We start from the raw sequence: 20561 nt of genomic DNA, 5'->3' as shown, positions 1-20561 counted from the left end.
CGCCGCTCCCTCCCTCCCTCCCTTCCTCCCCCCGTCGCTCCAGACCATCTCTTTGTCGCTCTCTGCATGGATACCCTTTGGCCATGAGCACAGCAGAAACCCATCCAGACACAACCACTACCAGACCCAGCCCGGCCCCAAGCACTGCGGGCTCGACGGGAACATCGGGGATTACGGTGCGCACGGCACCCAACGGCCATATGAGTTTCAGACGGTATGTTGTTTTGTTGCTTTGCTTTTTCGCTGCGTTGCGCTCGCGGGGCGGGCGCGAGGGTCGAGGGTGTGCGCCTGTGAAGATTCGGCGCAACCCCCCCCTCCCCCTCCCCCCCCCCCTTCCTCCGGCCATGTGGGAGACTCCGGGGAGAAGGGGAGGATTTAGATCTGGACGAGAACTTATAGAGGCTAATTTTCTTTATCTAATCGCCTTCTCAATAGACAACGTGCGTCGCGTGCTTGCGAGGTACGTCCTGCTGTTCCTGCGAGGTCGCGTTGGTGATGCGAGCCTCGGCACCTCGGCTCATCCGCTTTGCTCTCCTGGCCGCCCGCGATTAGCTGATCCGCGATCGCTGGCCACCGACGAGGCATCCCATCTCTATCCCCATCCCCATCACCCCAATTGTCTGAGATATGAATGGCCTGGGCTGACTTGATTTTCTCTCGCTTGTGAAGACATGCCATGCTCGAAAAGTGAGTGCCCTGTTTTGCGCGAGGCTATCCGCCCAACCGGCTCTAGCCTGCAGGAGCCTGCCCCCCCCCTCCGTTTCCCGCGCCCGTGGCTCGACCGCCGACAACGAGCTTGCTGACCACGCCACCCATCCGCTAGGTACGCTGCGATGCTGCCAGTCTAGGTGTGCCCTGCACCAACTGCGTGGCCTTTTCGATCGAATGCAAAATCCCCACCCCCAAACGCAAGAAGAACCAGACCAAGTCGAAGGAGAATGAAGGGTATGCCTCTCGCCCTTGTCATCTCCGACTATGCTGATCATGTTATCCGGTCCGATCAGAAGCGAAGAGGTCGAAGAGAAATCGCCCGAAACCAAGCCCGAGCCGTTGCCAGTCGATCCCGGCAAGGAAAATGCCTTCGGCTATCGCAACAACCAAATGGCAGTCGACGGTATGCCCGTCACCTCCCTCACAGAAACGCAGGCCGCCCAGCAGGCCACTCAAAGTTCAGCCTACGCCCAGTTTATGAAGCCAAAATTTGCGCGCGCCCCCATAAAGGAACCCGGCAGGGTGGCATACCTGGGCGAGTCGTCCAACCTGTCGCTCTTGGTGCAGGACCGCCATGGGACTACCGATGTCGTACATTATCCTCTGCCGCCGAATATGGGCGGTACGCCGGCCAGGCTGACGGATCTGGACAATCTGGAGCTGGAAATCCTGAAGCAACGCGGGGCCTTTCTTCTGCCTCCGAAGCCATTGTGTGACGAGCTGGTTGAAGCCTACTTCCAATGGGTTGCGCCCGTGGTGCCCATTGTCAACCGCAGCCGCTTCCTGCGGCAATACCGCGACCCTAAAAACCCGCCTTCCTTGCTTCTTCTTCAGGCGATTCTTCTGGCTGGTTCGAGGGTCTGTACGAACCCGCAGCTGATGGACGCCAATGGGTCAACTACGCCCGCTGCGATGACATTTTACAAACGGGCCAAGGCGTTGTATGACGCCAATTACGAGGATGACCGCGTCACCATCGTTCAGGCGCTGGTTCTTCTAGGCTGGTACTGGGAGGGACCTGAAGGTGAGCATACCTCATGCTGTCAAGGAGCTTACTAATGCGTTCAGATGTGACCAAGAATGTCTTCTACTGGACAAGGGTGGCGATGGTCGTGGCCCAGGGCTCGGGTATGCATCGAAGGTAGGTTCCCAACCCAGGAGGCTATAGGAGGTCACTAATGCCGTGGAGCGTGGAATCCTCCCAACTGAGCAAACCGGACAAGAGGCTATGGAAGCGGATCTGGTGGACCCTGTTCACGCGAGACCGGTCGGTCGCGGTGGCGCTTGGGCGACCCATTGGCATCAACACGGACGATTCGGATGTTGGCATGTTGACGGAAGACGACTTCGTCGAAGATGAGGTCGACATTGCGGCCGAGTACGCGCCCGATCCGGTCCACGTGCAGTTCTTCCTGCAGTACGTCAAACTCTGCGAGATCATGGGCTTGGTCCTCTCGCAGCAGTACTCTGTCGCTTCCAAGGCCAGGCGGATGAACGCCATGGACCTCACCCACTCCGACATGGCGTTGGCGGATTGGCTCCAAAATTGCCCGAAGGAGGTATGCTGGCAACGGCAACGGCATCATTTCTGGGCAGCCCTGCTTCATGCGAACTATTAGTAAGTCTCCCATCAGGTCTCTTGGCCAGTGCTGACCGGTCCAGCACCACACTTTGTCTCCTGCATCGAGCCCATATGCCGCCCGCCTCTTCCGTCCCGAGCAGTTACCGCGTCGAAGAAATGGCCTATCCCTCACGCACCATTGCCTTCCAGGCTGCTGGGATGATCACCTCGATTGTGGAGAACCTTCATAATCACCGTGAAATCCGCTACACCCCTGCGTTCATGTAAGTCGGGATCTGCGATTTTCCGTTCCATGCTGACAATTTGCAGTGTCTACAGCTTGTTTTCGGCGTTGATCATGCACGTGTATCAAATGCGATCCTCCGTCCCCACGATCGTGGCCACCTGCCAAGAGCGCATCAACATCTGCATGGTGGCCCTCAAAGACGTGTCCAAGGTCTGGCTGGTGGCTAAGATGGTGCACACGTTGTTTGAGTCCATTCTCGGCAACAAGGTCCTGGAGGAGCGTCTTCAGAAGGCGGCGGGAAAGAGACATCAACGAGTACGCCCCGAGTCAATGCAGCAGCCACAACAGCCGCCCGCGAGAAAGCCCGAGCCTCCGAAGCGCAAATTCGACGACATGGAATTCGGGCTACCGAATGGAGGCCCGACTCCTCCGGTATCCTACGAGCGATCCCGTCCGCAGACGCCTGCGGTTACGCCGTCACGCGAGATGCAGCCCAGTCTAAGCGTGCCGCAAGGCTCGCCCCCGGCCCCAGTGTTGCCGGGGATCTCTCGCGGAAACACGCGCCCAACGACGCCCTTTAATCAGTTCTCTCTCCCTGCCACACCACCCGACCTTTTCCTTGTTACGCGAGCCTCGCCCAATCTGTCTCCGTCGCTGTGGGAGAACTTCCAGCCGGACCAATTGTTCCCTGATGGCACGGCGTTCTTCCCGGAACTGACGTCTCCGCAGACGGCCACGGTTGACCCGCAACTCCAGGTCCCCCCCATGCAGCCACACAACATGGATCAGCGGCCAATCATTCCTCCACACATGGCTGGACGCGGCAGTATTTCCGCCGCGCACGGCAGCCCGGATGTTCTCAACATGCCACCGGGGATCAGTCTGCCGGGCCAGCCACCGCAGGTGTTTGGGATGGAAAACCAACAGCCGTGGCCGATGCAGAACCTGGACGCTCCGTTGGGCGCGACGACCATGGATGCAGCCAGCCAGGATGACAACTGGAGCAGCAGCTCACGGAGCGGTCCGACGGCTCCGACGACTCTCAATGTGGAGGACTGGTATGTTGTCGCCCCGACCCCGCGCACACCCGAGCATTTATGTTAACTTTGACTCAGGTTCCAATTCTTCGGCATCAACGGTAGTTTCGGCGATTTAGCAACATAACCGCAGTCTCGTATAGCGATTGAGTTTAACACGGGCGATTTCCCTGGGTCAATGAATGGGCCTCGCTCCGGGTAGTTAGTTCTGATTTCATGTTATATACCTGGTCTGGATGCCGTGTTTATATTCCCGGTCTGGTCTGTTCTTCCTCGCCCGGACGAGGAGTATCAGACCATGACTACATTCATGTGTATAATGATCTCGAGTGGATTTGATTGATACAATGCATTCCGTAGTGTAGCCGAGAGAGAGAGTCTGAGTGATGTCGCAAATCCCAGGCATCGATTGTTGCCTTAGCCGAGATGAGTCAGCCATAACCTTCCCGAACGGGCCTAGTGGATGACGACATCGCGGCCCGGCTGGTTCAGCCAATGGGAGGCGACGGCATCTGGGGCGGGCTTTACCGACTCGGGAAAGTTCTCAAGCCGACGGGGAGTGACTCTTCTGGGGTTGTTATAATTTCCCTCCCTTCCATACCTCTCCAGTCATTGCCTATCCATCCATCCTCTGACACTTCTGGTTCATCTGCCATTGTCCATTGATTCATCCCTGGTTCTGCTTTTGTCTCACCTGTGGTGTCCCTCCCTTCCCCTCCCCCCCCCTTCCTTTGTTTTTTCTCCCCCCTTTCTTCACTCGGTCTCCGCTGTTCCGTCCCCGCAGCGATGTCGGCCTCAGGATCCGGTGGTGATGCGCCTCTCAGTGCCACCAAGAAGGCATTCCCTCGCGTCGACCTCGAGGGCCACGATCTTCCCCCATCCCCTACCCCTTCCAGCCCCCATGCTGGCCGGCGCTACAACATTGCTACGGAGCTGGTTTACACCGAGGGCAGTGACCAGTACAACGCCAGCAGCGTTCCCATCTACCAGGTACGGCGAATTAATTGCCCTCCCGCATCACGTCGCACACTACATACGCACCGCCCTTATCACGCCGCAAACAACTATGCTACGAATTGAAGCTAATGGCTATCTCTACAGAGCGCTACATTCAAACAGACCTCGGGCGGCGGTGGCGGCGAATATGACTACACCCGCTCCGGCAACCCCACCCGGACGCACCTGGAGCGACACCTCGCCAAGATCATGTCGGCACAGCGGGCGCTGGTGGTGTCCTCGGGCATGGCCGCGCTGGACGTGATCACCCGCATGCTGCGTCCCGGAGACGAGGTGGTGACCGGCGACGACCTGTACGGCGGCACGAACCGCCTGCTGAAGTATCTGTCGACCAACGGCGGCATCATCGTCCACCACGTGGACACCACGGCGCCCGAGAAAGTGCGCGAGGTTCTGACCCCGAAGACGGCGATGGTTCTGCTGGAGACCCCTACCAACCCGCTCATCAAGATCGTGGACATCCCCACGATCGCCGCGGCCGCGCACGAGGCCAACCCCAGCTGCGTGGTCTCGGTCGACAACACCATGATGTCTCCCCTCCTGCTCAACCCGCTCGACCTGGGTGCTGATATCGTGTACGAGAGCGGCACGAAGTACCTGTCGGGCCACCACGATCTGATGGCGGGTGTGATCGCGGTCAACGACGTGGGTCTCGGCGAGAAGCTGTACTTCACGATCAACTCGTCCGGGTGCGGCCTGTCGCCGTTTGACTCGTGGCTGCTGATGCGGGGAGTGAAGACCCTCAAGGTGCGCATGGACCAGCAGCAGACCAATGCCCAGCGCATTGCGGACTTCCTGGAGACGCACGGCTTCAAGGTGCGGTACCCAGGGCTGCGGTCGCACCCGCAGTACGAGCTGCACCACTCGATGGCGCGGGGCTCGGGGCGGTGCTGTCGTTCGAGACGGGCGACGTCGGGGTGAGCGAGCGGATCGTGGAGAGCGCGAAGCTGTGGGCGATCAGCGTCAGTTTCGGCTGTGTCAACAGCCTGATCAGCATGCCGTGCCGGATGAGCCACGCCAGTATCGACGCGAAGACGCGGGCGGAGCGGGCGATGCCCGAGGACCTGATCCGGCTGTGTGTCGGAATTGAGGATGTCGATGACCTGATCGACGATTTGCAGCGGGCGGTAAGTTTGTACTTTCTCCTGCAAGATATTTCTACGAGATGAAGCTAATATTGGGTGTAGCTGGTGCAATCCGGGGCTGTGAAGGTCACGCTGGACGACTTCCAGGCGAACCCGTCCAACTGAATTGACTGATTGGGGGGTGGGGGTTATTGCGTGATTGGGTCATGATTTGAGACGACGGCGTTTGGAGCATGTGTGTGTATTGTGTAAAAGGTTGAATCTAGAGCATCCTGAGTATTATTAGTCTCGTAGAGTTGTAAAGTACTACGACTATCTAGTATCTACTAGTGACAAGTCAAGATCGGGCGCGATCGGCCGGCATCGGAGAGCGACCCGAGGTGCTGGCAACCCGAGGCCAGTCATTGGCCGGGCAATTCTCGTCCGCTGCAGGCCGTCAGCTTTGCTTCCCCCGATGTGATCGAGCGACTTCTTCTCTTCCTTCATGCCTGTTGTGAGGCGAACTGCACGTCTCCTGGTCGCAATGCGCTTCTGATCCGTCGGGCTTCCTTTCTACCCTACCCCTTCCACCTGGCGCTTTATACTCGGCTTGTCTCGCCTGAATGACGTTTAACGATCGCAGACATCCCTTCGCCCCGGTCAACCGGTCTTGACCTTGTCTTCCTCCCTCTCCCTCTCATCCTCACAATGCCTCTCTCTGAGGAAGCGCCGCTCCGCATGTCGGCCATCTCAGAGCGCACAGTCTCCGACTGGAACACCAGTCGCCTGGGGACGCGCCTGGGGGTGGACGTCGCCAGTGCGGCGACTGCCGGCGCGCTGACATGTCCGGTCATCACAGTCATCGACCGGTAAGTAGACCGTCAGACCGACTGCCAAACCTCAAAATTAGCAAGAATACAAGCTAACTAACCGCCTCCCCCGCAGCGCGATCATCGAGAAGGCCGCCAAAGGCGTCCCCATCCGCCAGACCATCACCTCCGGCTTCCGCTCCATGCTCACCAAACCCGCGGGCTTCTTCTTCAGCACGCCCTTCCTCCTCATCTACACCCTATACACATCCACCTACCTGACCGCAAACACCATCGATACCATCACCTCGACGATGCGCAACCAGTCCTTCTCGTCGGTCTTCGCCGGCCCCGCCAAATTCATCACCACCACAACCGTCAACATGGGCATCTGCGTGTACAAGGACGCCCGGTTCGCGCGCATCTTCGGCGCATCGCCTCCCCCAGCATCAGCATCATCAGCAGCATCAGCATCCTCACAACCTGGCACCACATCCACACCCACACCCACCCCACCTCAACCCGCACATCACTACAATCGCAACCCCCACCACCCCCCCAGCATCCTGCCACCCCTCCGGCACCAAAGTGCCCCGACTCTCCTACTCCCTCTTCTGCCTCCGCGACAGCATCACCATCTTCGCCTCCTTCAACATCCCCTCGCTCGTCGCCCCCTCCATCCCCGACTCCATCGCCGCCACCCCCGGCATGAAAGCCGCCATCGCCCAGTTCTCCTGTCCCGCGCTGATGCAGTTCGCCAGCACGCCCATGCATCTGCTCGGTCTGGACCTGTATAACCGGCAGCCGCCGGGTGGGCTGGGGTGGCGCGAGCGCGCCTCCAGGATTCGGAGAGATTACATCCCCAGCTGTTTTGCGAGGATGGGCAAGATTGTCCCTGCTTATGGTGTGGGTGGCGTGGTGAATGTGCGCATGAGGGCTTCGTTGATGGAGTATTTGGAGAGGGGGTGAGTGAGTTAGCAGTCGGCTATTTAGTCGGGTTGCTTTTGCTTTGGGGTTTGACGGCTGAGGCAGATCATGCTGTGGGGTTTGCGGTTTAGTGTCGTCTGCCGTTTTGGTTGCGATTCGTCGTGGTTGCTATTGGGGTTGCTATTGGGGTTGGGGTTGTTGAGGCTGCGCACATACATCATCCACATATACACAGACATGCACAGATACGGAGACGGATACGGATACCGACGCAGATAAACCTGTGACGGCCACAACTATCTCACTTATTCATTTACTAACTGATCGACTGACTGATTTACCGATGTACTCTCCACTCATCTATCTCACCAGAGACTGGATTACAGGACTGGCGTTTGTATCTCTTCATCTTTCTTTTTCATTTTTTTTGGGCATATTGGCGTCCGGGATAGATCTAGACCTTGTTTTGCTCCTGATTGATGTTGCTGATGTTGCTGATGATTTCTTTCTTATGTCATCTTCCTCCTTCTGTTGTTTGTCATTCACATCCATCTCTGGTTATTCATGTTTTGTTTCCCTTGGGATCCATTGCTTGATTCTTATTCATAATGACTATACAACCTAACCTATCTAACCTACCTGCACTACTTCCACTGCACAACTTCCACTGCACTGCACCACCTAGATATACTGCTCATCGCACGGGATTGGATTGGATTGGATCGGATGACTTACGCCTCTCCCTTTCCCTTTTAGTTGCTCATTTTTAAAGTTAGATTTCGGCTTTTGCTGCCGCTGTTGTGTTGTTTTTTGATGTGTTGTGATGGTATCATATCATATCACATCATATCCTTGATTGGATGGATTGGATGGATGGATTGGATGGATGGATTGGATAGATAGATGGAATGGATAGATTAGATAGATATACTATCTATTTATTTGCTGTGATAGTGATAGTAAAAGTGATAGTGACTTGCTCGTTAGGTTGGGTTGGGTTGTGTAGTTGTAGCTGGAGCTGTAGCTGTTGTAGGAGTGGTGGTACTATTTATTTATCAGTAGAGTAGAGGAGGGGAGAGTAGAGTAGATTAGACAGAGTAGATGGAGATGGAGTTAAAAGTTGGCGCCGCCAGCCCTACTTAGTTACTTACTTCCTATCTATTCACTATCTATCTTAAACTTCAAATTCCGGACTTGAGATCTGACGATGAGTTTAAGTAGATTAAGATAAAATAGAAGAAAAAAAAAAAAAGAAGAAAAAAATAAAATATATAAATTTATTTCTTATTTTTTCTTCTTTTTTTTTTTTTTTCTTCTATTTTATCTTAATCTACTTAAACTCATCGTCAGATCTCAAGTCCGGAATTTAAAGTTTAAGATAGATAGTGAATAGATAAAGATAAAGTTAAAAATTAGCGCTGTCAGTCCTATTTAATTATTTACTTTCTATCTATCCACCACCTATCTTAAACTTCAAATTCCGGACTTGAGATCTGACGATGAGTTCAAGTAGATCAAGATGAAATAGAAGGAAGAAAGAAGAAGAAGAAGAAGAAGATGAAGTATATAGACGAACATTCACTTCTTACTTCTTCCATACGGGGCTTTTTGGGGGGGGGTACTAATTGCTAGCAATAATATAGTATAATAATTCTAGATTGGATATCTAGGTTGCTTGGTAACTACCCTACCTACCTATACCTACCACCTGGCACCTACCACTTAACTAACTAGCCACACACCACACCCTACCCTACCCGGGATCAGAACCCCGCCGAGCCAAAGGAAACAAAGAATAAGATATGATAGATCAACATAGAGTAGAACAAAAGAAAAATAAACCGGAAAGAGAAGAGAGGGGGAGAGGGGAGAGAGTCATGCCATAATCATCACATCATCAAGCCAAGCGAAGCGAAGCCGAAATAAAGTAAAGTAAAGTGAAGTAACGTAAGTAAAGTGAGGAAGTGGTCTGTCTTATCCAAGTTTGTATGCCAGCAGCAAACACAACACAATACAGACAGGAAAGTGCCGCAGCACTAGAGCAGTAGCAGTAGTAATAGTAGTAGTAGTAGCAGCAGATCTTCAGTCGATCTTAAGCAGAACCAGACAGACACCGTCCAACGCCAAACAAAACCAAACGCCAATCCCTATACATCACCAGCTCCAACTCCAATGCCCAAAGTAAAGCAAAAGCAAAAGCAAAAGCAAAAGCAAAACTCAAAGCAATGAAAAAAGGCAGAATACCCAAGAATCAACCCATCCCGACAGAAAAAAAGAGTAATCACAATCGATCAATCAGTCTATAACAATCAACCCCTCAACCACCCAATCGACCAACGCCTGGCCTTCAACCCTCCAGCGCCCATCCCGCCAAACCTCATCCACCCAGTATGACCAGTTCTTCCCCGGCATCGCCAGCGCCAATCCCCCCCTCCGGTCCGAGAAATCGCGATTCACACGCAGATTCGCCACGCCGACACCGCCGCCCTCGGCCTTCGAACCCTGCCGGACATGCCAATCGCGCTCGGCGCGCTCGCCCGCGCGCCTTGCGACCGCTTCCTCGTCTTCATCTTGGTATAGCTCGCATTTGTTGCACTCGGAGCAGCGCGAGCCCGGATTGACGCGGAAATGCTCGCAGAAGTGCTTATAGCCCTCCATTTCCTCGAAGTCGTCGTCATCGATATCAGCGGGGTCTGGGTCCCGGGCTGGACCGAGAGGGTCGATGTTCTCTGCGGCGACGCCGCCGCGGCGGTGGGGATGGGGACGGCGGAGGGCGCGGGCGAGGCGGTCAGCGGGGTTCAAGGGGGCGCCGAGGGCCTTGCGGCAGAGGTAGCACATGGAGTAGCCGCAGACGCAGGTGAGTTTGTTGCAGCCGGAGGATTTCACGAAGGAGAGGCCGCAGCGCGGACAGGTGCGTTTGACGGCGGCGGTGCGGGCGGCCTCGACGGTGGCGCGCAGGTCGAGGAGCAAGGGCTCGTGGCAGACGTGGGGGTCACGCCACGGTTTCTGGCAGGTGATGCAGCTGGTCCGTCGGCAGGTGGGATGGGCGCAGGTGAATTTCTTCGGGCGGTGCTTGAGATACAGGTTGAGGAGGGCGTTGTGGAAGATGGTGTATGCGGCGGAGGAGTCGAGGAGGTAGGAGATCATGTAGATAATGAACAGCATGGGTACCATGTCGAGTAGGGCGATGGTGACGAGAACGGTGCTGAAAACCCCGTCTCGACGGTAGCGCCAGGCCAGACCCGTCGCGGACGGGTGGTAGATCGGGTCGACTTCCGCGTAGGAGCAGGACGGGCATCGGATGAGTTTAAGCTGGGATCTGAGCAGCACGTCTGAAGCTAGTCGGGTCTCGAACTTCCCGTACGTCTCCAGCCCGGCCTTGTCGAGGAGAATCGCCCGTTTCACGATCTCCGGGCCCAGCGTCCCGTGGCAGACGTCGGATCCAAACGGCGCCAGACATTTCAACGTGGACTTCTCCACGTCCACGGATTTCCCCCAGCCCTGGCCGAAGAGGGCCTCGTGGATGGTACGTCGGATGCAGTCGTAGCAGATGATGTGCGTGTTCTCGGAGCAGGTGGAGATCTGCTCGAAGGTCACATCTGCGAAACAGCACTCGCACTCGTAGACGGCCCCGGCGGCCTTGGCCTCGCCCTCGTTCAGCTCCTCTGCCAGCAGCAGGTCCTTTTGTTCGCGCTCCTCCTGTCGGGTCCGAAGGAGCGGCGCCAGCAAGGCGTCGTGCAGCTCTCGATCCAGCTCCGCGCAGCCGGTCTCCTTCAGCCGCGGAACCAGATCGCCATCCGACTGACGCTGCCAGAGAATCAACGGGTGCTCGTTTTTATCTTTGTTGCGCTTGAAGGAGGGGAGGATATTGTTGAAGGTGGCGCGCCAGGTCCTCCGTGAGAGGTCGTGTAGGGTGGGACGGGCTCGGAGGTAGCAGAAGTTGACCTCAGCCAGGACGGCCTCGACGGTACTCTTGCTCAGTCCGCTGAACTCCTTCGCCAGGACCGTCTTGACGGTGACTTTGTATTCCGGGGTGCGGAACAGCTCGTCCGGCGGAACCAGGAAGTCATCCGCGTAGCTGCGGAAGACTCGCTCGTCTCCGTCAGAGCCCGCGGTGCCGGCCGGCACGTTCCATCGTCCGGCGACCCATTCTTCCTTGTGGCGGAGCAGCTGCTCGACGCAGACGGGGAGACGGCTCAGGCCGTCGAAGCGGACGAGGAGTTCGCGGAAGACCTCGACGCGGATGTCGGGGAAGATGCGGGCGAGGGTCTGCAGGGCGTGGTTGAGTTCGTCCTGCTCGCGCTTCTGGTCCGCGGTCGGGGCGGTGATGGAGCGGGCGCGGGAGGTGAGGCCGAAGGGGTTGTTGCGGAGAGCTTCGCTGATGGTGGTGGAGTGGGAGTTGGAGCGAAGCGCGGGGGAGGTGGTGGATCTAGAGAAGCTAGGGACAGATAGGGAGAGCACCATCGTTGCATCGGAGGGCAAGACTGAGCTTGCTACATGATCGATGGTGGGAGAGGGTGGCCGTGCTAGCAGTGGATCGGCAAACACGCTAGAATAGACAGGACAGATGTCCAGGGGCGAAGGAGTCCGTCAGGATGGGGTGATGCGAAGGAACGGATGGGTTGAGAAGAGAAGAGTTGACCGAGTGGGAGGCGCGGATCGGATCGTCTTTCTTTGATCGCGGCGGACTTCCGCCGGCCGTCACCATTACCGTACCGTACGGACCTGACACCACTGCGGCCGCTTTCTGCGGAGAGTGAAGTCACACCCGGTAATCCTTTTACAACAGCTTTAGTACTCGACTAAGGTAACATGGAACAGTCATATTGCTTCAACAACGCATCGTTATATACATTCTGGTTACATCGTCATCGTTCGCCTTTTACAGCTTCGCCTTGGCGCCCTCCAGCAGCTCCGCTCCCGCCCCCGAGATGGCAGGCTTGCCCGTCTCCACCACCGTCGCCTGGAAGAGCACCACGTTGCCCTCCTTCCACATCTCCGTCTTCAGGGTCTGGCCCGGCAGGACCACTCCTGAGAAGCGGACCTTGAGGTTCTTGAACGCGCCGAACTTGCTGAACACATGCTTGCCGGCCACTCCGAGCGAGCAGAGCCCGTGTAGGATCGGCGTCTTGAACCCGCCCACCTTACTGAACTCCGGGTCGATGTGGAGGGGGTTGCGGTCGCCGTTGAGCCGGTAGAGCGCCGCCTGGTCTTCAGAAGTCTTCTCCTCCACAACCACGTCGGGCTTGCGCTGAGGCGCCTTGTACGCCGCGGTGGCGGCCTTGGGCCGGCGCGCAGTGGGCTTGGGCGAGCCGCCAAAGCCGCCGCTGCCCCGGATGAACACGGTCGACTCGTTGTAGAACAACTCCTCCCCGGTGTTGGCATCCTTGGTGGTGTAGCCCGACACGACCAGGGCCGCGTTGCCCTTGTCCACCACGTCGATCAGCTTGGGGAAGGTCAGGGTCTTGGCCGCCGTCGGGATGGGGAACTTCCGGATCTCCAGGTACTGCTCGCCGTGCAGCAGCATCATCGGCGAAAAGTTGGCCACGATGTCATCCATGTTCCAGGGGTGGGCGGTGTTGAACCAGGGGACCACGCCGTACGTGGGGAGGGCCTGGAAGTGATCGTTGTTCTCGTACACCAGAGGCAGATCGGTACGCTTGGCGCCCAAGCTGAGGTTGTAGAGGATGACGTCGCGGTCGACATAGTCGAAGGGAGTGCCCTCAGTGGTGGCCTGCTTGGCCGCCTCGATGGCCGTCAAGATCTCGTTGCCTGATCCGCCGCTGCGGTTGCTCATGTTGGCCATGATCTTCTCCGCACCGGCCTGGCCGTCCTCGGGGTGGTCCGCGCGGCCGTCGTCGAAGTTGGTGATCTTCTCCCAGTTCTTGAGCACTTCCTCGGGGGTCAGCTTGACATCGACGGGGAATCCGTGGCCACCCGCACGCTGCCAGCGAGTGCAGGAGAACCAGCCGCTGCCACACTCGTACAGACCCTTGGTGCCGGGCTCCGGTACCACGTCGGAGCAGAGCAGCACCACCAAGGGCGCAACGTAGTCGGGCTTGAAGGCCTGGACCATTTCCTCGGGCATGATCGTGCGGGTCATGTTCGTGCCCGCATTGGGGGCGATGGTGTTGACCTTGATGTTGTACTTGGCGCCCTCGAGGGCCAGAGTGCGGGAGAAACCGAGGATACCGAGTTTCTATGGCAATTAGCAATGTTCAATATGTAAGACTGCCATTCAACGTACCGCTGCGGCATAGTTGGCCTGTCCGAAGTTTCCGTAGATACCGCTGGTGCTGGCGGTGTTGACAATACGGCCGTACTTCTGCTTCAGCATGTAAGGCCAGGCAGCCTTGGTCACCTTGTAGGTACCGCGCAGGTGGACGTTGAGAACAGGCTCCCACAGGTCATCGTTCATGTTCGTGAAGGCCTTGTCCCGCAGGATACCAGCGTTGTTGACCAGGATGTCGATCCGGCCGAACGTGTCGATGGCTGTCTTGACGACGTTGTCACCGTCCTCGCAAGAGGCCTTGTTTCCAACAGCCTGGCCGCCCATCTGCTTGATCTCCTGAACGACCGGCTCGGGGTCGACAAGATCGTTCACAACAACGGCGGCGCCAAGCTTGGCGAATTGAAGACAGTAGGCACGACCCAAGCTAAACTGTCAGCAGACGAACATCGATTCTGGGCGGGGGTCTTACCCATTGCCACCACCAGTGACGAGAGCAACCTTGCCCTTAAAACTGGGCTCCTCGCCCGCGGGAGCACTGGGTGCCTTCAGGCCGTCCTCCAACAGAGACATGAAGTCCGCGGGTCCGGTGGGGTAGCTGGGCTGGGAGAAGTCGTTAACATCGTTCCACTTCCGGACGATGGCACCAGGAGTCAAAGAAGCATCAGTCTTCAGCAGAGCACCCTTGGCGCGCTCCCAGCGCAGCTTGGCCACGTGTCCACCACCGACCTCATAGATGCCGCCCGATTCGGTCGTGTTAGAAGAGTGGACCAAAGCGGCCACCAGGGGAACGACCCAGTCGGGCTTGAGGTTCTCCAGAACATCCGGGGGCATAACGGTGGCCGTCATGCGGCTCGCAGCTGCTACGGTCAGTGCACGCTCGGGCCGAGGTCCAAATGAACATACCAATAGGCGCGATGACGTTCGCGAGAATGTTGTACTTGGCACCTTCCTTCGCCAGTGTCTCCGTGAATCCAACCTGACCCAGTTTGGCAGCTGATTTGTTAGCCAGGCCCTCGCAGATATACACTTAATGCTCACCAGAGTAGTTTGCCTGGCCAAAGCTACCGAAAAGACCAGCAGATGAGGCCGTGTTGATGACACGGCCATACTTCTGTTTCCGGAAATGGGGCCACGCCGCTCGTGCGCACTATCGACCGTCAATATTAACCTGGAATATGGGACATCGGTCTGCCCACCTTGTATGCTCCGTATGTGTGCACTCTGTAGATGAGCTCCCAGTCCTGGTCTTTCATGTTCTTGAAACTGACATCGCGCAGGATGCCGGCGTTGTTGAGGAGGACGTCGATACGGCCAAAGTTCTTGATCGCGGTGTTGATGATGGCCTCACCGTTCTCGACACTGTCGTAGTTCGCGACGGCCTTGCCACCGGCAGCTCTGATTTCTTCGACGACCACATCGGCAGCCTGTAGAGACTCGAGTCAGCGGGTCACAGAGGATCGGCATGTGATTTGTGCACCCACCTTGGAGGACTTGCCCTCGCCGGCATGCGAGCCACCCAGGTCGTTGACGACAACGTTGGCACCCCGGGAGGCAAAGAAGAGAGCGTAGGCCTTGCCCAAGCCACCACCAGCGCCCGTCACGACGACGGTCTGGTTGTCGAAGCGCAGCTCAGACATGTTGGGATGTGAGGGGAAGAGACAATAAGTGAAAAGATGAGAGGGGAGAAGAAGAAAGGGGATAGGCTGGGGTATTATATGGATTTAAATGAAGAAGCCAAGGATGGGAGAGAAGAGAGAAGCTAAAGGAGGGGGGGGGAGGTTCGGTCTGGGGGAAGAAGAGAGGAATCCGGGGGAGGTTGAAGACGGTCGCAATGCTCGGCAAGGAAGGCAGACGGACCTCGGCATCTCTGGCAGCTGAACGGGCGGCAGCTCGGCCTCGCGCTAGTCCCATCGGGGCGGGCAGATGACTACTGCCCTTCACATGCCGATTCCTTGCTGTCGATGACATCCATTAACTACGTCGAGTCCCTTTTCCAGCCATCTTCCACTCTGCTCATGACCTTCATCCACGGTCCCTTATTCTCAAGAAAAAGATGCCTCTCGATCGGTGGCCTTCGTGCCCTGTATCGGAATTGGACCCTCTCTTCCCCTCTCTTCCCCCCTCTTCCCGTTTCCACCCACCGGCAGTCCCTTTGCGAACAACCTATCCCCGATGGGGCAGGTCGGGTCTTGCTCTTTGCGGTAATAATGGATGGCTTGAAGAACCACTGTGGACGAACCGCTCCACCGACTACCGGGAGCTCAATCTTCCACCTTCATCGTTCATCACAGTTTCTGCAGCCCTGCGGAATTCTGGCCTTGTGGCCTCAGGCCTCCATAGTCTGCTCTGCTGACTCAGGCATGTGATTACACACGTCATGTCACGTGTGACTTGCACAGCAACACCGTACAAAGTAGTATCAACACCAACTCAATCAATGACTTGCACAATATCATTTATCCATTTCCGGGCTTGACGGTTTAATGTCGCGAGAAATATAGGCTTTTGCAAGGAGAACTAACCACCGAGCTGATTTCCAGTTCACAAGCATCAAACAATGTTTACCCCTGTTCATCCCCTCCCACCTCCATTCTCTCTTTCGGCACCTCCCCACCAACCTTTTCCTGCTTCTCATCCACTGTCGCCTCACTCTTCGCCGGATCAATCTTCACAAAGAGCACTAGGATGACCAACCCCAGTCCTGCCAGGGCAACACCCAGCCAGAGCGCAGCCTGGTACCTCTCCCTCAAGCTCCCCGACACCTGAGAGGAGGTAAAATCTCCCCAACCAAGCCAGAAACTTATACCCAAAAACAAGACACTATTCGCAACAGCAGCAGCGAGTCCCTGTTGTTTCTCCGGCAAACAGGTAGTCACAAACACATTAGTGACATTATAAGTGACGTCTATTCCCAGTGTACCGCAGATCATGGCGGGGAAAACATAGGGCCAGTACCCGACGTCGTGAGGCATGATGGCAAACAGCAGCGGCGCCAGCATCCACCCGATCCCTGAGAGCGCTAGAAGCATCGTCCCGGGGATGACGTGTAGAAACATGCCGCCTAAAATACTGAAGAAGATTCCCCCCACCGCGAACGGCACGAAGTACGCTACTACCAGCAGGGGCGACACGTGCATGATGTTCTCCATGTACTCGACACAGTATAGCAGCCATATTCCAAACACGCCATAGAAACAGAACAGTGCCACGCAGAGCGGCGTGAGCTGTGGGACTCGAAACAGATTCGGTGGAAGGAGCGGCTGCGCGGCTACCCGGCTTTCGACATAGAGCGTGGCTATCAACAGCAGACTGCCGACAATGAATGTGACATACACGTAGGGCGTCTCCCATCTGTCCGGGGCATGGCCGCACTCGTTGATGGCGAAGAAGATCAGGATGAGGCTGCTAAAGAAGAGCACCGCGCCGGCCCAGTCCATGGCAATGTTTGGGTGCGGAGGCTTGCGGCGGATGCTGGCGGGCACGGAGACGACGGCAGTGACGAGAGCCAGGAACAGCAGCATTGTACCGATCCAGAAATACCACCGCCAGTCGAGAAACTGTCCCGTCATGCCTGATACAAAAATTCCGACAACAAATCCAATAGGTGCGCAGGCGCCATAGATGCTGAACACCAGGTTCTTGCGCCAGCCAGGTCGATAGGTTGACCCCAAGAGCATTATTCCTGCTGACAGGAAGGCGGCAGGACCAAAGCCCTGCAATGCTCGACAGAAGTACATCATAAGCGCGTTCTTCGCGAAGCCAGCCACCAGAGACCATATGAGGTGCCAGGTCAACCCCCCCACAAACACCACGAAACCGCCATATTTGTCGGCCAAGCGGCCAAAGAAGAGCAGCGAGCTGCCAGCCGTGAGGGCAAAGGCACTTGATGGCCAGCTCGATGAGCCTTCGGGAATATCCAGGCTGTCGGCTAACGATGGCAGCAGAACGTTGAAGCCGGAGATAAAGTATTCCTGTATAGGTATTCAGTCAGCACTGCAGGTCAGGGGGGCACCAGGGGCTCAGCATACCGCCATTATCTGAGACAGGAACAGCGAGAAGCAGAATCCCAGTTCAGACGTCAGATTGGGAAAGATGACCGGTCTCTTTCGACCTAGACGCTCCAGCGCTTCTGCTGAGTACGCGTCCCCCATTCTGTCCATACCCTCCAAAGGGCCACCAATTCACAAATATGGGGTGCTTGTCTCAATTGTCACAGTCTGGGGACTTGAATGACACGGAGACTGAAAAGAGTGAGAAGAAAATGAGAAAGTCGGAGAGAGACAGAAGGCACACGGCAACTACAGCAGACACCAACGGGCAACGAGGGGCATATTTCCATTTATAATGACATGATAATGCCTCCGTTAGTTACATGGTTCCATACTTCAAGCCCTGGATGAACCCCGATATGTGGTTGGTTGAGGACCCATCGATGACGGCCGGGGTGCATGCAGGGGGTGTCGTTGAACAGGCTGGGGGATCCGCGGCACCCGAAGCCATCACATAGGGCTATTCCCAGGTAGGAAGTTGTATGGTATAGATCCACCGCGCTGACTTCTAGGACAGTCCACCCATCACCCGGTTTGTTTGTTTCCCCAATTAATAAGCATCATACTTACCTAGCAGTCCATCAAAATCATGCGCTAGATACATTTTGTCGTGGCCCGTTTCTCTCCTTGGCGGCGCCACCACTGCCCAAAGCGTCGTCGGCCCGGAGGTGAACCACAGTTGGGTGGACGAGTGTAAGTTGCTGCCAGCCTGCCCGATTAAGGTAAAGAATGGAGAGGATCCACCGTACTCATGACTCTGTCCTAGTGGGCGTCTTCCAGAACCACATTCGGCCATCTAGACTACTTTCACTGCCTGACTAGTCCTGGCACGCCATGTGGTATTGGGATTATTGGAACCCCCTTGGACACGGCCGTGAGCTGTAGCTTTTTCTTTTTCTGCCTTCCTGCATGCTCTAAATTACCTCATATGGCTGTGCGTAGTGCTTTTATTTCAATCCCGGCCGCTGGAGGAGCTCGAAGTGCCCCCCGGGCCACCCACATCCCCTCCCACGCCTTCCATGTCGTCGTACAGGCCAACCTCTGCCAGTTGTAGGTGCGCGTGCTAGACTGTGGAGATATGCTCGTCCCCCCTATTTACTAAAATATATCAGAATTGTGTACTACATGATAGTCTGTATAATAAATTTCGCAACGTTAGAAGTTACTTCTTGAGAAGTCAGGGGTGTGTAGCATCCCCCGGGCGTCGTTGACCGGGTTAATAACTTAGGGGACAGTTCAACCAAAACATAAAAAAGTTTTATGAAGAAATATAATGCGATCAAGACTGTCCGGAGAAATAATAGGAAGACAAACAGCAACGGGCAAAAATAGTTATACCTCAGAAAGTGAAACAAGCCTAGAGATTTGCTCAAGATCGGAGCCCCAGGTTTCCACTCGGAGGATCGGACCTCCTCCGGACTTGCTTAGTCCGCTGCCATCTATCTATATCCTAACATCCCCCACCACATAATTACAACAAGCTCCAATTCCTCCAATTCCAGACACTCCTCTCACCTATTCACCTCACCTACTCCTCCACCATGTCCTCCCCCAAAATCATCGACGACAAATCCCAACACTGCATCCCCTTCCTCCTCGAGCGCCTCGCCACCCACCGCGCCCGCTACCCCACCAATACCCCGCCATTCATCCTCGGTCTGAACGGCGTGCAAGGCGCCGGGAAGACCGTGCTGGTACCTCCCCTCCAAACTCAATGAGCCTCTACCACTAGCATCAGACACTACGATTAACTCTGTACATGATCTTCCGCTAACCAGCCACACCCACAGGTTTCAACCCTCCAATCCACGCTACGCTCCCCACCCTACTCCCTCTCCGTGGCCACCCTCTCCCTCGACGACCTCTATCTCACGCACGCCCAACAACAAGCCCTCGCCAAATCGCACCCCTCAAATCCCCTCCTCCAGCACCGCGGCCAACCCGGCACCCACGATCTGACCCTCGCGGAGGAAGTCTTCTCCGCATTGCGCGCGGGCCGCCAGACCGCCATCCCGCAGTACGATAAGTCAGCGTTTTCGGGACAGGGCGATCGGGTACCCGTGTCGCAGTGGGAGACGGTAAACGGGGAGGGGCAGGAGACGGTGCAGGTGGTGATATTCGAGGGGTGGTGTGTGGGGTTTCGGGCGTGGGAGGAGAGCGTGCTTCGGGAGAGGTGGGAGGATGCGGTGCGCAGGAGGGAGGAGGGGGGGAGTGGGTATCGTGGGAGGCTGGGGTATGTGCGGTTTGAGGATGTGAGGGTCGTGAATGAGGCACTGGGGGAGTATGATTTGATTACGGAGTGAGTTTGGTTCGGTTAACCTGGTTTTTGTTGGTGGTGGGTATGCTAGTGCTAATTGGGTGGGTTGCAGTCAGTTGGATGCGTTGATTCATATGTGAGTTTCTTTCTGGTTCTGTCTGGGTTATTATGGGTTGGGCTATGTCGCTGATTCTGTCCCTCCCAGAGACGCGCAGGATCTGCATTATGTCTATGATTGGCGGCAGGAGCAGGAGAGGACGCTACGCGCGATAAAGGGCACGGGCATGACCGAGGAACAGGTCGCGCATTTTGTTGATGGCTGTATGTTTTGCTTGTTTGTGATGAGGATTGTTCCAGGCTGATGAATGGCAGATTACCCCTCCTATGAGCTCTTCACTGAGACCCTCCGAGAGGGCGCCTTTAAGCCGGTCCCGCATACTACCTCAGCATCCGCTCCGACGTCGGGCTGTGAGGGAAGGCAGCTTCGTTTGGTCGTTGAAAAGAGTAGGAAGGTCCAGGAGGTTATTCGGATCTAGGGGTTCCCGTGGTGGTTTTGGCATATGGTAAAGTATGGTTACGTCACGTCGAGGTATAAAGATATGATTGACTACCAGCCTGGCATCTAACGGCGTCTTCGTCGGGTATTATTA

The 20561-nt window shown here is 56.2% G+C and overlaps 7 protein-coding genes across 7 annotated transcripts; 4 read left to right on the top strand and 3 right to left on the bottom strand.

The window, feature by feature from the left end:
* Nucleotides 1-842: 842 nt before the first annotated feature.
* On the top strand, nucleotides 843-3901 carry farA (CeGAL family transcription factor). Its single transcript, XM_025543723.1, has 6 exons — nucleotides 843-1735; nucleotides 1780-1852; nucleotides 1901-2329; nucleotides 2374-2556; nucleotides 2603-3577; nucleotides 3635-3901. The coding sequence occupies exons 1-6, from the start codon at nucleotides 976-978 to the stop codon at nucleotides 3681-3683; spliced, it is 2469 nt and encodes an 822-aa protein (XP_025397518.1). The 5' UTR covers nucleotides 843-975; the 3' UTR covers nucleotides 3684-3901.
* Nucleotides 3902-4237: 336 nt separating this feature from the next.
* Nucleotides 4238-5933, top strand: BO70DRAFT_388783 (cystathionine beta-lyase STR3). Its single transcript, XM_025546016.1, has 4 exons — nucleotides 4238-4546; nucleotides 4658-5460; nucleotides 5496-5700; nucleotides 5761-5933. The coding sequence occupies exons 1-4, from the start codon at nucleotides 4343-4345 to the stop codon at nucleotides 5821-5823; spliced, it is 1275 nt and encodes a 424-aa protein (XP_025397517.1). The 5' UTR covers nucleotides 4238-4342; the 3' UTR covers nucleotides 5824-5933.
* A 222-nt stretch (nucleotides 5934-6155) lies between these two features.
* Nucleotides 6156-7415, top strand: BO70DRAFT_388782 (uncharacterized protein; the record flags this gene model as incomplete). Its single annotated transcript, XM_025546015.1, has 3 exons — nucleotides 6156-6506; nucleotides 6583-6841; nucleotides 6900-7415. Exons 1-3 carry the CDS (start codon nucleotides 6346-6348, stop codon nucleotides 7413-7415), a joined length of 936 nt encoding a protein of 311 aa, XP_025397516.1. The 5' UTR covers nucleotides 6156-6345.
* Nucleotides 7416-9668: 2253 nt separating this feature from the next.
* Nucleotides 9669-12042, bottom strand: BO70DRAFT_340671 (E3 ubiquitin-protein ligase; the record flags this gene model as incomplete). Its single annotated transcript, XM_025541298.1, has 2 exons — nucleotides 10113-12042; nucleotides 9669-10034 (listed from the first exon to the last, which is right to left on the bottom strand). The coding sequence occupies exons 1-2, from the start codon at nucleotides 11835-11837 to the stop codon at nucleotides 9669-9671; spliced, it is 2091 nt and encodes a 696-aa protein (XP_025397515.1). The 5' UTR covers nucleotides 11838-12042.
* Nucleotides 12043-12182: 140 nt separating this feature from the next.
* On the bottom strand, nucleotides 12183-15380 carry mfp (putative peroxisomal multifunctional beta-oxidation protein (MFP)). Its single transcript, XM_025540429.1, has 7 exons — nucleotides 15087-15380; nucleotides 14802-15029; nucleotides 14644-14752; nucleotides 14509-14598; nucleotides 14075-14462; nucleotides 13621-14029; nucleotides 12183-13572 (listed from the first exon to the last, which is right to left on the bottom strand). The coding sequence occupies exons 1-7, from the start codon at nucleotides 15240-15242 to the stop codon at nucleotides 12256-12258; spliced, it is 2697 nt and encodes an 898-aa protein (XP_025397514.1). The 5' UTR covers nucleotides 15243-15380; the 3' UTR covers nucleotides 12183-12255.
* A 687-nt stretch (nucleotides 15381-16067) lies between these two features.
* BO70DRAFT_364078 (putative MFS multidrug transporter) lies at nucleotides 16068-17898 on the bottom strand. The gene is made up of 2 exons (XM_025543722.1): nucleotides 17634-17898; nucleotides 16068-17576 (listed from the first exon to the last, which is right to left on the bottom strand). Exons 1-2 carry the CDS (start codon nucleotides 17637-17639, stop codon nucleotides 16167-16169), a joined length of 1416 nt encoding a protein of 471 aa, XP_025397513.1. The 5' UTR covers nucleotides 17640-17898; the 3' UTR covers nucleotides 16068-16166.
* Nucleotides 17899-19195: 1297 nt separating this feature from the next.
* On the top strand, nucleotides 19196-20447 carry BO70DRAFT_295784 (TDA10 family protein; the record flags this gene model as incomplete). The annotated part of the gene is made up of 5 exons (XM_025539521.1): nucleotides 19196-19348; nucleotides 19445-19953; nucleotides 20024-20047; nucleotides 20117-20232; nucleotides 20284-20447. 5 exons carry the CDS (start codon nucleotides 19196-19198, stop codon nucleotides 20445-20447), a joined length of 966 nt encoding a protein of 321 aa, XP_025397512.1.
* Between the last annotated feature and the right edge of the window lie 114 nt (nucleotides 20448-20561).

This window comes from Aspergillus heteromorphus, assembly GCF_003184545.1.
Source record: "Aspergillus heteromorphus CBS 117.55 chromosome Unknown BO70scaffold_21, whole genome shotgun sequence".
In the NCBI taxonomy this organism is placed as follows: Eukaryota; Fungi; Ascomycota; class Eurotiomycetes; order Eurotiales; family Aspergillaceae; genus Aspergillus; species Aspergillus heteromorphus.
The sequence above is the reverse complement of the archived record's forward strand: the minus strand, read 5'-3'. Positions and strand labels throughout refer to the sequence as shown.

Excerpts from the sequence above, each read along its gene's own strand:
- farA (XM_025543723.1), top strand. The coding sequence starts at position 976 with ATGCTGATCATGTTATCCGGTCCGATCAGAAGCGAAGAGGTCGAAGAG. Across the intron at positions 1,853-1,900 it reads GGCTCGGGTATGCATCGAAG|CGTGGAATCCTCCCAACTGA; the intron begins GTAGGTTCCCAA and ends AATGCCGTGGAG. Across the intron at positions 2,557-2,602 it reads CGCTACACCCCTGCGTTCAT|TGTCTACAGCTTGTTTTCGG; the intron begins GTAAGTCGGGAT and ends GACAATTTGCAG.
- BO70DRAFT_388783 (XM_025546016.1), top strand. The coding sequence starts at position 4,343 with ATGTCGGCCTCAGGATCCGGTGGTGATGCGCCTCTCAGTGCCACCAAG. Across the intron at positions 4,547-4,657 it reads GCAGCGTTCCCATCTACCAG|AGCGCTACATTCAAACAGAC; the intron begins GTACGGCGAATT and ends CTATCTCTACAG. Across the intron at positions 5,701-5,760 it reads TCGACGATTTGCAGCGGGCG|CTGGTGCAATCCGGGGCTGT; the intron begins GTAAGTTTGTAC and ends TATTGGGTGTAG.
- mfp (XM_025540429.1), bottom strand. The coding sequence starts at position 15,242 with ATGTCTGAGCTGCGCTTCGACAACCAGACCGTCGTCGTGACGGGCGCT. Across the intron at positions 15,030-15,086 it reads GCGAGGGCAAGTCCTCCAAG|GCTGCCGATGTGGTCGTCGA; the intron begins GTGGGTGCACAA and ends GAGTCTCTACAG. Across the intron at positions 13,573-13,620 it reads AGGCCAACTATGCCGCAGCG|AAACTCGGTATCCTCGGTTT; the intron begins GTACGTTGAATG and ends TAATTGCCATAG.